We start from the raw sequence: 13,850 nt of genomic DNA, 5'->3' as shown, positions 1-13,850 counted from the left end.
TATGAAAGGCTTAGTTACCCCTACACATTAAACTCAGTAATTGGCATGCAAATCCTGGGAAATGCAGCCCAGGAGCTCTCCTGGTGCCACTGGGCATCTTCCATTTAGCCCATGGGTCTTTTAATCTTTCCAGTGCAAATTGCCACCACCCCAGCCTGGTACCTATGACTGTGAGTGTTCATAGCATTGGTGGGGATGACAGGGTTGCTGCCCAACTAAAAATTGTCCTTGCAGTACTTTTATGCTTTCTGTTCCACCAGATTTTACTGGGAATTAGTGTCTGTAACTAAAGGCACTGCTTTGGCTTAAGTGTTTAACAGGCCTACACAACATAAGGGAATGCCTGTCTGCTGTTTGCTGACACAAATGTTCTTATTTCCTTTCTGGGACTTTACTGAACTCTCTGCTTATAGCTTACCAGTACAGAGAAACATTTTCCTTCCACTAAATCCACTTTCACTAAATCCCTGATACACTAAAAGTTTATCTCCAGCCAGTATCACATGATGCTGTCTAGCCTACACACCACTTAGGAAATGCCAAACTTCTTATGATTAATCCCCTGACCCAGAAAGTCAGGTTCCATTGTGCTGCCTGCCTGTCCTGCCCTGGGGACTGTGAGATCCTCACAAGAAATCTGCTTTGCAGAACAGTCCACCTTCCTCTCATATGGAACTGAATAGTTACTTACAAGAAAAAGCATTGAATGTTGCAGAGGTTTTGTTTTTTTTTTAAATTTTCCTACCTTCAGATACCTACAAGCAGGGCCAGTCCTGTTGCATTAATGAATGCTTTTATTTTCTTGGAGATCCCGTGGAAATTAGTCCATGAGTTTGGCCTTGAAGAGTGGAAGAAAAATTGTGATTTAGGCAACAGCTTACAGCTGATCCATGCCTTAGACTCAGTTGTGTCCTACAATCAGTCAATACCCAAAGCTGAACCTGATGCAAGTCCTGGTAGTGACAATAAATGTGTTTCAGACAGACCACGAGTTGGAAAGCTCCCTATGATCACAGCTCTGGCTTTGGTTGTAATAAATTATGAAAATGCAGAGGTATATTTTTGTGTTAGCTTCAGATTAATTTATTCTGTGCACAGAGTGAAAAATGAACAGGGGACTTTTAGGAGCATATTTATTTGTATGTTCCATCATTTTTCTGTGTGTTTGTGTTTATGTATCATGCAGATGAGATGGATGGATGTAAGCAGTGCCACTAGATTCAGCATACTAGGAAGGGGTGGAGGGTTGGAAGCAGCTTCTGGGATTTTCTGAGCAATGCCACATTATTAACTCAGAGACAATATTTTCTTGACTGTAGAGACATTGCAAACAGAGCCATAGACATAGAGATTAATTTTCAAAATGTGCTTCCTCCTCCATGTGAAAATATTTGTGATTAGAGCAGAGCATGGTGGCAGGTGGACAAAAGAGGGGTGGTCAGAGAGAGCAAGGGAAATCTGTCAGGAAAAGGACTCCCAGCCTGTGGTGCAATACATCATCTGCTCATCTCCAGATTCCCTGCTTTCCATCCATACAAACCCTAAAGGGTTGGTAATTTGGGTTTAGCTAAACAGAGTGAGGGTCAGAATCTGGAGATCCTCAGAACTTTTCCTCACTTTGCTTTGTCCACTGGTGTTTTTATGTGTTTTAGCATCCTTAGATTGATGTGCCTGTAACACTCTGTTGGATTTTTAACCTTACATTGAGGTATTTTATATATGGAAATGGAGCCTACAAGAAAGAGAGATGGACTTCTCCCAAGAGTAAGGAGTGACAGGACAAGGGGGAGTGGATTCAAACTGAGAGAGGGTTGAGATTTGGTATTAGGAGACACTGGCACAAGTTTCCCATCCCTGGAAGTGCTCAAGGCCAGGTTGGATGGAGCTTGGAGCAACCTGGGATAGTGGAAGGTGTGTGTGCCCATGGCAGAGGAGTTAGAACTCCATGGTCTTCAAGGTGGTCTCCAAACCAGACCATCCTGTGATTATATATAGTGTAAATAATTTATAATTACTTTATAATTTCTGAAATTGGCTTATAATGATTGAATGAGTGAACATGTACTGTCTGTTTGTTTATTAGGTTGTTTTTAGTAGGAATGAAACTATATGAAGATAGGCTTGACTTATGTGTATGTACATTGCTCCTCATCAGAACTGCCAGAATAACAAAGCAATGACAGAAAATGGTAGAGAAAACTTCAGGTCCTGAGGTATTTGTTGTTGGATATATGACAGTGGTTATTCCAAGTGAGTTAAAAAGTCTGATGCTTTCCAAGAATGAAGCATCTTTATCTGTGAATCCCAAACATCCCTAATAACCTTAAAATTCAATTTTCCCAACTCTGCAATAGATCCTATGAATGTTTTACTATCCTTATTGTAACTCCTTGTCTCCTTTAGACAGTGGGAGTCACATGCAAGTGCCATATGCCTACGTAAGTCAAATGCCTCCCACCAAAAGTTCTTCCATGTGTTATAGTTGATTTATATTCATAAAAAACATTCAAGAAGTGATTCAGAAAATGTAATTACTTGGTAATGTCAGAAATTGATTAATTAAATGCTCCACTGTTTACTCTGCATTTTTAAGGCTGCTAACATTTCTAGGCATTTTCTTACAGCATCGGAGTGTTTGCTGGGTGAAGTTTATTAATGTAAATTGGATTTGACATAAACAAGACTACAGCTAATTATTTCATGTAAATATACACACTGTGTAGCAGCAAACTCATAAAATCTGCACATCTTCCTACACCTTTTTCTTTTTTTTTTTCAATGTCTATTTTACCTAAATAGCAAAATCTTGCAGCCTTAAATAACACTGTCACCTTTTCATTCATGGAATTGCTGGGCTGTAAATATTTTTGTCTCTCTGACACCTCCTTAACTTACACATGGTTTTCAATAACTTTCAGCAACCAGAAAGTCTTACAAGTACCATTATACTAAGCTTCACTTTCTCTGTTTATTTTGTATTTCACTGTACAGAGAGATTTTACATTCAGTGGAGACAAGAACTTTCCATGAGCTGCACTAAATGAGACAGCAGCCCCAAATCTGCCCAGCAGACACTGCCAGACACTCTTCCTGGCCAAAAGGCAAATTTTTCCAAATTCCTGCTGAAATCTTTGGCTGGTTCATTGGTCTTGGTGACTTTTTTGGTGGGTTAGAAGCTCAAAGGATTCTTGGTAGTTTCCTTCCTCTGGGACAAGCACTGGTGGGTGCAGCCCATACTCTGCACCACCATCTGCATGTGCTGAGGTTCCTGCTCCCTGTCACTCAGGGTAAGGCCCTACCCAGCCACTTGAACCTCAGGACAGGTGGGTATCCATGGAGATTTGGCCTTTATAGAGACTGTTTTGGCTCCATATCCAAATTAAGGACATCCACGTATTGATGCTGTAGGGATGTACGTACCAAATGACTCTGTCCATCAGTGTTAAAACCTCCACAACTTAGAGGATGTAAATGCAAACTTTCCTGCTATGATATCATCCTTTGCTATTTCAAGACTACTCTAAATTCCAGGTAATGCTTTGCATTTGTTTTTACTGATTTTTACTTTTGGGGAAGAAAATCAGCTAAAAGCAGCATTGATTTGCCTGCTGGACAAAATGTCCAGTTTCCTTTCCTTCTACAGCTAAATGGAATAATTTGCTCAATATTTAACAGAAATGACTTAATTTCCATAGCCTTCTATTTGCATAGGAAAAATATTAGTTTGTTTGCATCTACCCAAACCAGCCAAGCACCTGGAAATATGCTGGGGGTAGTGGCTCCTACCAAGTCTGTTCCTCACCTTCCAGCTTATGGTCTACTGGTCCACTAAGCCAGGGAAGAGCTCTTCCAGAATACTGGTCCATACATTTCTCCTGCCTGCCTGAGACAGGAGCTTTGCTCCTAGAAAATGTACTGGCAAACAGAAGGGAATATAAACTGATGGAGGACAGCATAAAACTGCAGCATTCTCTCTCCCCATTCTCTTCCCTGTGGGGAAAGAACACCAACATCAGTGTCACTGAATATCAGGGTACCCACACTGATATCCCAGAGACCAAACTCCTTTAGGGACAAACTGGCCAAACCCAAAAGCAGCTCTGGGTGCCAGCTGCAGATCTGTACAACATTCCTCTGAGAACTGTCCCTGCATCCCTGTCCCCACAGAGCACAGGGTGCAGAATCTGTCTATCAGCTAATGAGTTCCTGCTTTTCAGGCTTTACTAAGCTCTGCTGCCGTCTGTGGATGGTGCTGGTTAATAGGGTGCAAAGTGGAAGCCAAGCAGCAGCAGGAGGAAAACCCAGCTGATTTTTATCAAAACAACTGGCTTCAAATGAATTGGTAAATCAGTTTTAATCACAGCAGCTGAGATGTCGTATTAACTGTTTACTGAGGCTTAAGTGATTTTGAACAATTAAGAAATTTGCTCAATATATTTATTAAAATAATCATTACTGTTTTTTCCATGGTGGTGTAAAGTGCATGAGGGCTCTTGCCAGCCTCCTGCTCCACTGAAGAGCTCTCAATGTGCAGTTTCATGCCAGTTGTTAACAAACCCTTCAATTAAAATAGTGTTGAAATCATGTAGAAAAAATAATAAATCAGCAATAATGACAATTTTAAAAGATATTATTTTCTCTAAGCCACACAAGTTTAGCTTTCATTGTTATTTAGGACCGGGTGTGGTATTCAAAGGAAAGGGTTTTATTTTTTTTAATACCTGATTTCTTGTTAGTGTGCACCAGAAATCTCACTCAATTCTCATTGATATTTTTGGATATGAAAAACATTGTCTATACAAGAATACATATATATAAATACATATGTGTGTCCTCTTAGGCTGCTGGAAAAAAGTCAATTTTCTTTCAAAGTTTTATGCAGAAGGATGAAAACATAATTTTCATTTACAATATTTTACAAAAGTCATAATATTCCCTGAAGTCACTCTCCCTAGATTTAAAGCTTTACCCCAGGGCACTCTTCCAAGATCCCTCAAAAATGACTTGTCTCTCCACACTCAGTGTAACAGCTTAGATGCCCCCCTTGCTGCTTTGCTAACATCATTTCCTAATTGCAACAGTCTGCTGTTTGGCTGCAGACAGCTTTGTTGTTGTTTGATTTCTAATAACCTTTCCCTGTGAAAATGTGACTTCCTGAACTGGAGCAGATGATTGTGGGCTCTCCATGGAGCTCCCTGTCTCCAGGGCTGGACGGCTCCAGACACTCAGAGGAACTTGTCTGTGTGCTTATCCCACTGTTCATTCGGTTTTTCTCTGCTCCCCAGTGACCAACACTTCCTCTGTGGAGCACAGGAGCTGAATCCGTGCTGGTGCTTTCCTGCCTGCTTCCAAATGCAAATATTAGGGGATCAAGGGGTAGTGTAGTGGAAGAGTGGCTAGGCTGCCTGCACAGGAGTGGAACTAGATGTGCCAGGAGGGAATGGGAAGCTCTGTTTGGGCTGTGCAGGGCTGAATATGATGTTTCCCACCCAGCTCTGCTTCAAAACTGGTCTGCAGGAACAGCAGTGAGTGCCAGCCTGGTCTCTGTCCCCATGTCCCTGTTTTCTGCACAGGCATCTCAGCCCTGCACGAGGCCCTTCCCTGGGAGCTTGTTCAGGACAGGAGAGTGGCAGGGGGACAGTGGCCACGTCCCCATGTGCCTGGCTGTGGTTTGGGGTGCCTGTGCTGCAGGAGGGGCCAGTCCCAGCCCTGGCCCTGCTGCCCAGCCCAGCCCAGCTCCCTCAGCTCCCAAGTAGCCCTATTGAATTAAACACGTAATCAAGAGATTTGCTGGTATCCATAATCCTTTTCACATCTCTCTAAGCTCATTAAAGTCTCTTTGATACCAAGCTGTGCAGGTTCCTTAGGAGAGGCAGAGACTGTGAGCTATTCCCTCGGCTAGAATTTATCACCTCCAGCTTCCAGAGAGGCTCTCCTGTGCTGGGAGCCCAAGGTTGCTCCAAGGGTTTGCTCTGTAACAATGGATGGGAAAATGTTCTGTGTGCTGGATAATTTTTGATACCCTGCCCAGCACAACAACAGGGATATGCCAGAACAAATACCCAAGTAACCAACCAAAATACCGGGCAGTGGATCCCGGGCCTCGGTGGAGGCACTTCATTTCCTTTCTCTTCCCTGTTTTTTCCTGACAGCCATCCAGCTAACAAAGAAAAGAAAAATAAAACCTTGAAAAACCAGTGAAACAATTAAGCATTGCAAAGTGAGATCTTTAGTTCTGTCAAAAAAACATATTTAGGTATGTTTCTAAGCTTGTATTCAGCTCAAATCAGAAAGAGTCTGGGTAAAGCAATTCTCTAATGCTCTCTAAATTAGATGAGCTGGTATGTGACATTTGCTTGCCATCTCCTCCTGCATGCCAGAATACATGCAGCTGTTAGAAAGATTTTCTACTGCATTTAAATTTACTACAGAAAGCTTTTCCCTTAAAACAGAGCAGTTATATGTGCCATCATAGGAGAAAAAATGGAGTGAATTTCTCATGTCTGCAAGGTAACTAATTCAGAACAAAAGGAACAGGTTTCACTCATTATTCTAAAAAGTATTTTATTTTTTTGTTTGTTTAAATCATGAAGTTCTCAGCAATCATGGAAGTTGTGAGGAATGGCTGGAGGTAGGAGTGGGACTCTAAGCAGAGCCAGCAGTGCAGGCTGCTGAGGTCTAGTCCAGGTGTGGATAACAGCATGGATTGCAATTCCACCAGCACAATTGCTATGTGACACTATCAAATGTACAAATACTTTCATTTGGAGTCTACAACTTCAGATTGAAAATGCTGTATAATTTCAGAAATATTGACTTGGCCTTGCACAGCTTCACCCCCTCCTGCTCTGCAGGTGCTCAGTGTCCTTTGCTCTAGGGGAACAGGAAGAATTGTGACCCCCTTTTGAAACCCTGGGGCCACTGTGCTTTTACAGCCATTTTCTCCATTTGATTGGTCTGTCTCATTAGTATCTGAGTTCCATCATGTCTGCCTAAATGATCTTTATCCTTACATCAGAAAACCATGCTCCACATAATCTTTCAGACTCCACAGTTATCCATGTTACTCAGAGCCTGCATGGCACAAGAATTCACATGACAGAGCTCCAAGGAAGCTACGAAATACTTGTATTTCCCTTCTAGATGTGATCTATTGGGCACTGTGAAGTGCTTTAATGAATTGTATACATTGTCATGTTGAAATAAACTCAGAGAATCATTTAGGTTGGAAAAGACCTTTAAAGTCATTGAGTCCAACCATAAACCACTGTGATTACTTTGGGGTTTTTACTCACATTTTCTGCTGTCACTGAATGTGCCAAGTCATTCTAAATCATGAGGTTGTTCTAAATCTCAAGTGACTATTTGCTATTTGCTTCACACTGACAAAATGATAACACTGGGTCCTGATCCAGGGATGGCAGAGCTTGTCTTATTGGGAGAGTTGATAAGAGAAGAGAGCAGAAACCTGGGCTTGGGGACAGAGGGCTTGACTGAAGCAGATGGCGTGCTGCAGACACAGCTGGCACATGAATGTGCCAGAAGAAAGGAGGTGCTGCTAACCACCATCAAATCATGGTTGATTTTTTACCTCACTTTTGCACACTGACAAGATTACATACTCCCAGGCTGCTGTTTTTAAAGAGGAACAGAATACTTCTGATTTGTAACAGGAAAGCCTTAACATTAAGGCAGCAGTCATATAGGATAAACACAGTGCTTTCTTTTTCCCCACTGTCCTTATTTCCAGAAAACAGTTTTAAGAAAATTGCTTCAGAATGAGGCTTTTATATTATCATGGTAGAATTATGCAGAATAAAACTGCTGATCCTATCTTTGCCTGTAGGGCAAAGTGCACTGATGAATAAATCAGGAATATTGTTTAATATTACATTAAAAAGATGTAGAGGTATTAATACTAATTTATGCCAGATTCATTGTAGTAAAAAAATATAAAGTAAAATTGGCAACTTGTTTTAAAGAACTTGGTACTGCAACTGATCATCATATATTTGTACAGCATCTGTTTTGTGTACTCTAATATATGTGTATTGCAGAATGACTTTACTAGAATAAGCTTAGAAGAAGCTTCCTGCTTAATTGCCACTGAAGTTCATGGTGTTTCTCAGGATTTACATTATTTAATGTGTTCTGAAAGAAACAGCTATGTGATGCTTCTATTTACAGCAGTTAGAATGAAACTCAAACCTGGGGCAACCACAGAGTTTGATGGAAAGTTTTACAATGCCCAAAGCTTTTCAAGCCATGCAGTTTGAACAGGATATGGCTGAGATGCTTTTGCAGAGGCTCCTTGGGAGCACAGTCCTAATTTTGCTTCTTGTCTGTGCCAGGGACCTTTCTTTGTGCCTTTGCAGGACCACTTTCCCTCCTTCCCTCTCTCTCTCTGAAGAAGAAAATAATTATTGTGGATAGAAACACAGAGTCACTTGGAACAATTTCAATCCTGAAAAATAAAAATGTACATTTATATATATAAATTATGATCATTAAAATCAGCTAACATTTATCTTCACCTTGAAGAGACACAATGATGTACAGTCCCTGTAGTGGCTGTCTCATATTCCTGGTCATGAAGATAAATGGCTCAGAAGAAACAACTACTTTGCAACAAAAATCCATATTTGTACACAAAAGAAATAATAATAGTAAAGAGACAACTTCTAATACAAATAGGAACCCCACAAAGTGGTTCTGTGATGAGTCCAAAGGTAAAACAATGGAGCTATAAAAATGGAGCTTTTGTCTCCAGAAAGTAAAGATGGATTCTTTTCTGTGTAGAGCTCCAATACTTGCAATATCCTGAAGTATGAGGTTTGAGACATATTTTTGCTTTGGTGAGATATTTCAGGACAGTTATATTATTACTGATAGACTTTCAGAATAATAGTAATGTGGCTGTGTTGGTACTGCTGTCAGCCAAATATATCATACTATATCACGTTATTCTGTGGGCTCATTCTGAAATATTTGATATAAATAACACTGATGTTGCCTTCCTCCTGGAAATGAGGTGGTGTATTTCTATTACTGACAGATTTCTCTGCTGAGAATAAACATCATCTCTTTGCATTGAGTTTAAAGAATAGGCTTCAATAGGAAAAAATCCAAATTTTTCATCTGGTCAAGATTATTTATCAGAAAGTCTGTCTAGACACAAGTACAGAAGTTTTCATAGAGCTGATATTGCAAGTTATTGCATCTGCAAAAGTTGGACTGGAAAATAATATAGGAGCTGAGTTATAGCTTCATTTTCAAATAGGGTACATGCTATAGTATTTTTCATACTGCCCATAGAATAAATATTTGAGTCAAATATTCGGTTCACTTTGATTTATTTCTAAAGTAAACAAAATGTGCACCAAAAGCAGTGACTGCAATGCTGGGAAGTTATTTTTCAGTCTGGATCCAGGGAAGATTATTCTGGGCTCGGAATATGGATATGAATTTATATGTATGCTAATTTATTTGTGCTGCTTGTGTATCCTCAGTGCCTCTTGTCTTCCCCTCAAATAATCTCTGAAGAGTGCATTGGGCTACTGCCCTGTTCATGTAATATGAATCTAAATATGGATTTAATCTAGATTTTTACATCACTCTGATTTCTAGGTACATGGCATAACTTCGGGAGCAAAATCAAAGTGCACTCCACAAACTGACTCTGACTTGTTTTTACTCAAAATTTTACAAATACGTTGAGCATTGAAAAACTAATATTTTTATATTTTTCATTTAGGAATATATGGACTCCAACAAATACATCGAGCATTTAGTGACTCAGCTGGAAGAGCAACGCTGGAATTTATGGAGGCAAGTACTGTGCCATGCATATTTATTTATGTTGCTATTTTGGAAACGATACTGCAAGCCATAGTTTCCGTTTTTGAGTTCAAAAGAATGATTGGGTATTTTTAATCCTTTGCAGACTACCAAATCTTACCTCATGAAATAAGTAGAGCAGCACACACGAGTTGAATCATGATTTTGTTAATCAGGACAGTTACACACATGCCCAGGTTTATTCATGTTAAAATTTCTAGGCAGTGGATGCTAACCCTACTTCAGATTCTTTCAACTAGGCTGAATTTCAGAAATTGTTTTAGAAGTGTTTTCATTGAATTTCACACAAAATCTAGCCAAAATACCACCATAGCAGCATTACCAATTGAGAGTTTTGAAACTAAAAAAAACACAGGTTTACAATTCTGCAGTGCTCTTTGTAGTTTTTTTGTAGTTTTCTATATCTTCTCTGTTCATGTTGCCCAGACTTCACCCAGATATAAGCAGATGAATGTTTCCACACTACCTACAGCAAATTTGATGACTGCTCAAATCCCATCTAAGATAACATTTAATACAAAGGAAATGGAATAATAGCAGTGATAAAATTCCTTCAACATTCACAGCAGATTTTTTTAAATGCAATATTTAACTTCTTTTTTTTCTCTGAAGACATATGAACAGTGAGACTCTTTTAAAACAAAATCAACTTAAAAAGTATCTTCAGGGAATAATTTAATGTTCATAGATTGAAACATATTTCACCTTAGTTCTGATCAGGGGAGAAATAATAATCTGTCTGATTTTTCAGGTGAATGCCTCCCATGTACAAAAAAAGAACAACTTTGCACATTGCCAGTATTAGATGTTCTGCACCTCACAAACTTCTTGACCTATACAACATAAAGTAGTATCACAGCATTTATAGCTTACAGCATTATGATATTGACTCTTACTTATAGGCAAACTCCAAAAGTTTGTGCTTAATTTCTGTTTTTCTTAAAAAGTAGCTAAATATAATTGGCACAAAAAATTGAAGTTTTCATTTAACATTACAGAATTCAGGACACTAAGTTTGTAAGAATGAAGGTGATAACGGTGTATGCAGATGACACCACTGTGGTTAAATATAAATGAATAATAAAAAATTAAAATATTTAAAAGTCTTTGAAAAATAGCAGGGGTAGTGACTTTATTATGAACAGACATACAGATGTGTTCTGAAAATGCAGTGGTTTTGAAAAGCTAAAACCATTAATTTATTTTTAACATTATTTATTTTTGTTATTATTTTTATGGGGTGTTGGCATAAAAAGTTAAGACAAGTAATGAGCACTACAAGAAAAACCCTTCTGGTTTAGCCAGTTTTCTTTGAACACTTTATTCCTCCCTTTTAAATCTCTGAGAAGTTTCATGGTGAGGATTATGCTAATAGCTGGCACTACACAGGGGCAGTGCTGGGCTGTCTGCAGCCAGACAGATGTCCTAATAAATCAGCAGAGCCCTCTCCTCAGCCTTCATTATGCTCTTGATTTGTGAGTGCCATGATCTGAGCCCAGTGGGTCACTGGGCTCTGAACCTGACAGTGACCCATGACCCCCCTGCACTGGGGTGAGCCCATAAAACTGACACACACAAATTCTGCCCATTTAGCTGCTCCAGCCTCACTCACACCAGCACAGATTTATAGTGCCCAGCCCCAGGCACAGGAGACTAAACCCAATGCCAGGGTGTGCATATCAATTTTACATTTCCTTTATATTTCCACGCGTACAATGGGACCCTAAAAGACATGAGGGGGGGGGCAAAATTTCTTTTCAGTTTAGAGGAGACTGTTTAGACACAGCATTAGCATCTGCTGTGGAACATTTATTGCTGTAATTGCTGTCCCAGGAGGACTGGCTATGCTTAGGTCATATTTTATGGCTTTCCACTGAAGCAGACCTCTAGCCCAGCTTCACATGCCTTGTTCTTAAAACCTTGACTACAACTAGGGAAAGAAACTCAGCAGTTTGTGAGGATACAGATTTTATTAACACAGCTTTTCTTATACTGGACATTTTGCAGTAGTTATTTTCAAATTACTGGTAGCATATTTGGCTTGTCAGCAGTTCCTCTATTTCTCAGGTTGGAGTTAAACACATTTACCCAATGTGTGGCAAATTTGACCCCCATCAACGTAAATCACCAATATTTCCCATTGGAGGGGATGTACAGTAGTAGTTGTGAATGTCCATGTATCAGTTAAAAAGAAAAAAAAAAAAAAAAAAAGAAAATATTATTTTGGATTTATCTGCCCTATCCTGTTTGGAAATAGCTTTGAACAGGACAGAATTGGGTCAGGGGAGTGGAATCCCCCTGCCATGTTGTTTTCCTAATCATTTAATGCTTTAGTTCAGCTGATGTATAAGTTTTATGGCAGAATCACTTGGACAATCAGCATGAGAAGCAAAAATTTGGTCCTGCAGTCTTTGCTAATCGACTTGATGGAAAATCATAATTTTTAAATCTTGACACACCAAGCAGTGGCAGCAATTACTAATTCTCTTAACAGAAGAAAGAAGTCATAATTCAACACAGGATGATTTTTACCTGAATAAGCAAAGGTCAGACCCTGGTCTTGAGACCTTTCCAGGGGATTTTATTAGTAGTGCTACTGGAACCAGGACCAACACTTCAGACTGCCTTGGTGAAAGCCTGAGGATATGCTGCAGCTCAGACATGACTAATAAGTTAATGAAGGTCAAACAGCTCTTCCTTACCTTATTACAGTAATGTAAAACACAGAGGGGAGGGACCAGTAATGCACATGAGGATTGCATTGCATTTCTCCTGTGCTGTATATTCAAACCAGAGTTTGTTAAATAGATCTGCTCTGCTTTCATCAGCAGCATTAGCATGCTTCTGTGCTCCTGGTTTTAATGCCTGTGTACTAAAGAGGTGCCAGGCATTAAACAGGTTGCCTTTGCTGTAATCATGAACTTCCATTGGGAAGCCTTAATTGCTAACAAGCAAAATAGCTCTGCTAGAATTCTTAATGGTGAGCACAGATTAAAATAACAACTGTGATTAGCTTTAAACTGCTTGACTAGAAAAAGACTAATCTTAAGGGAATAAGTTGCACGGCAAACAAAGGAAAAACCCTGTGTATGATATTCCAGTAATGAAGGCTGAGAAAAAAAATATCAAATGCTACCCCAACTAAATAAGGTCATGCTCTGCACAAGCATCTTTTTCTTGCCAGGGCTTAGTAACTTGGCCCAAGGGGAATGAAGGTGTTAGCAGCCAGGTCCTGGGTCCTGGCCCCCATTTTAACCCATTCTGGATGTTCTCATAACAAACATTGCCTCTGGTCTATGATGCTTTTATGAGTTATAGACTATACTTGGAATGAATTATCTTCCAAAATTGTTGTTGTAGTCTATGATTAGAGGTTGAAGTGGTGTGGTGAGGTGTGGTAAGAGCATGAGGCTTTCTTCTACTTTGCTTCTTGATCCACCTGTCTGGTCATACTATCTTGGCAATGCATAAAGCCAGGAAAAAGGTGTTTGAGCTATTAGCCATACAGCCTGCCTCTTGTCTCTTCATCAGTCTTTGGTTTTGCTGGGGTAGTGTTTTCTTGGGTTTTTTTTTCTATATCTCTAAAGCACTGCTGGATGTATATGATAAATTTGTAAAACCCATGCAAATATTGATTCCTTTTAGTTTCCTTAGCATTTGAAGCTGAGGCTGAATGAGGTAGAGTAGAACTGAGTTTGGCAATTAGGACTCATTCAGTTACCAGGTACTAATTCAGATTCTTCCAACTCACATTGTAACACACACTTCTCTATAAGCTGAGGTTTCTGATTTGTGACACAAAAATGTAGATAAAAACCGTATAAGGCTACAAAGTTGTGTTACAGGGCTCACAGTACTGCTTCAGATGAGCATTTCTACAGAGGATTGCTGTTTAAATATGCACACAAGGATACCAATTAAAAATGTATCTTATTTTTGTGCTTTTCTTTAGCAGTGTTTAAGTGTGGATGGTTCAGTGAGCAGTGCAGATG

The 13,850-nt window shown here is 39.6% G+C and overlaps 1 protein-coding gene across 1 annotated transcript in view; it reads left to right on the top strand.

Moving 5' to 3' along the window:
- NCKAP5 (NCK associated protein 5) overlaps positions 1 to 13,850 on the top strand; it is a 342,982-nt gene that overhangs the window by 101,172 nt on the left and 227,960 nt on the right. The window contains exon 3 of the mRNA XM_056496731.1: positions 9,755 to 9,832. Within this exon, the coding sequence (XP_056352706.1) occupies positions 9,755 to 9,832 (78 nt within the window). The remainder of the gene's footprint in view (positions 1 to 9,754; positions 9,833 to 13,850) is intronic.

The sequence above is a fragment of the Oenanthe melanoleuca genome, chromosome 7 (assembly GCF_029582105.1).
Source record: "Oenanthe melanoleuca isolate GR-GAL-2019-014 chromosome 7, OMel1.0, whole genome shotgun sequence".
Taxonomy (NCBI): domain Eukaryota; kingdom Metazoa; phylum Chordata; class Aves; order Passeriformes; family Muscicapidae; genus Oenanthe; species Oenanthe melanoleuca.
This window is presented reverse-complemented; position numbering and strand designations above follow the sequence as displayed.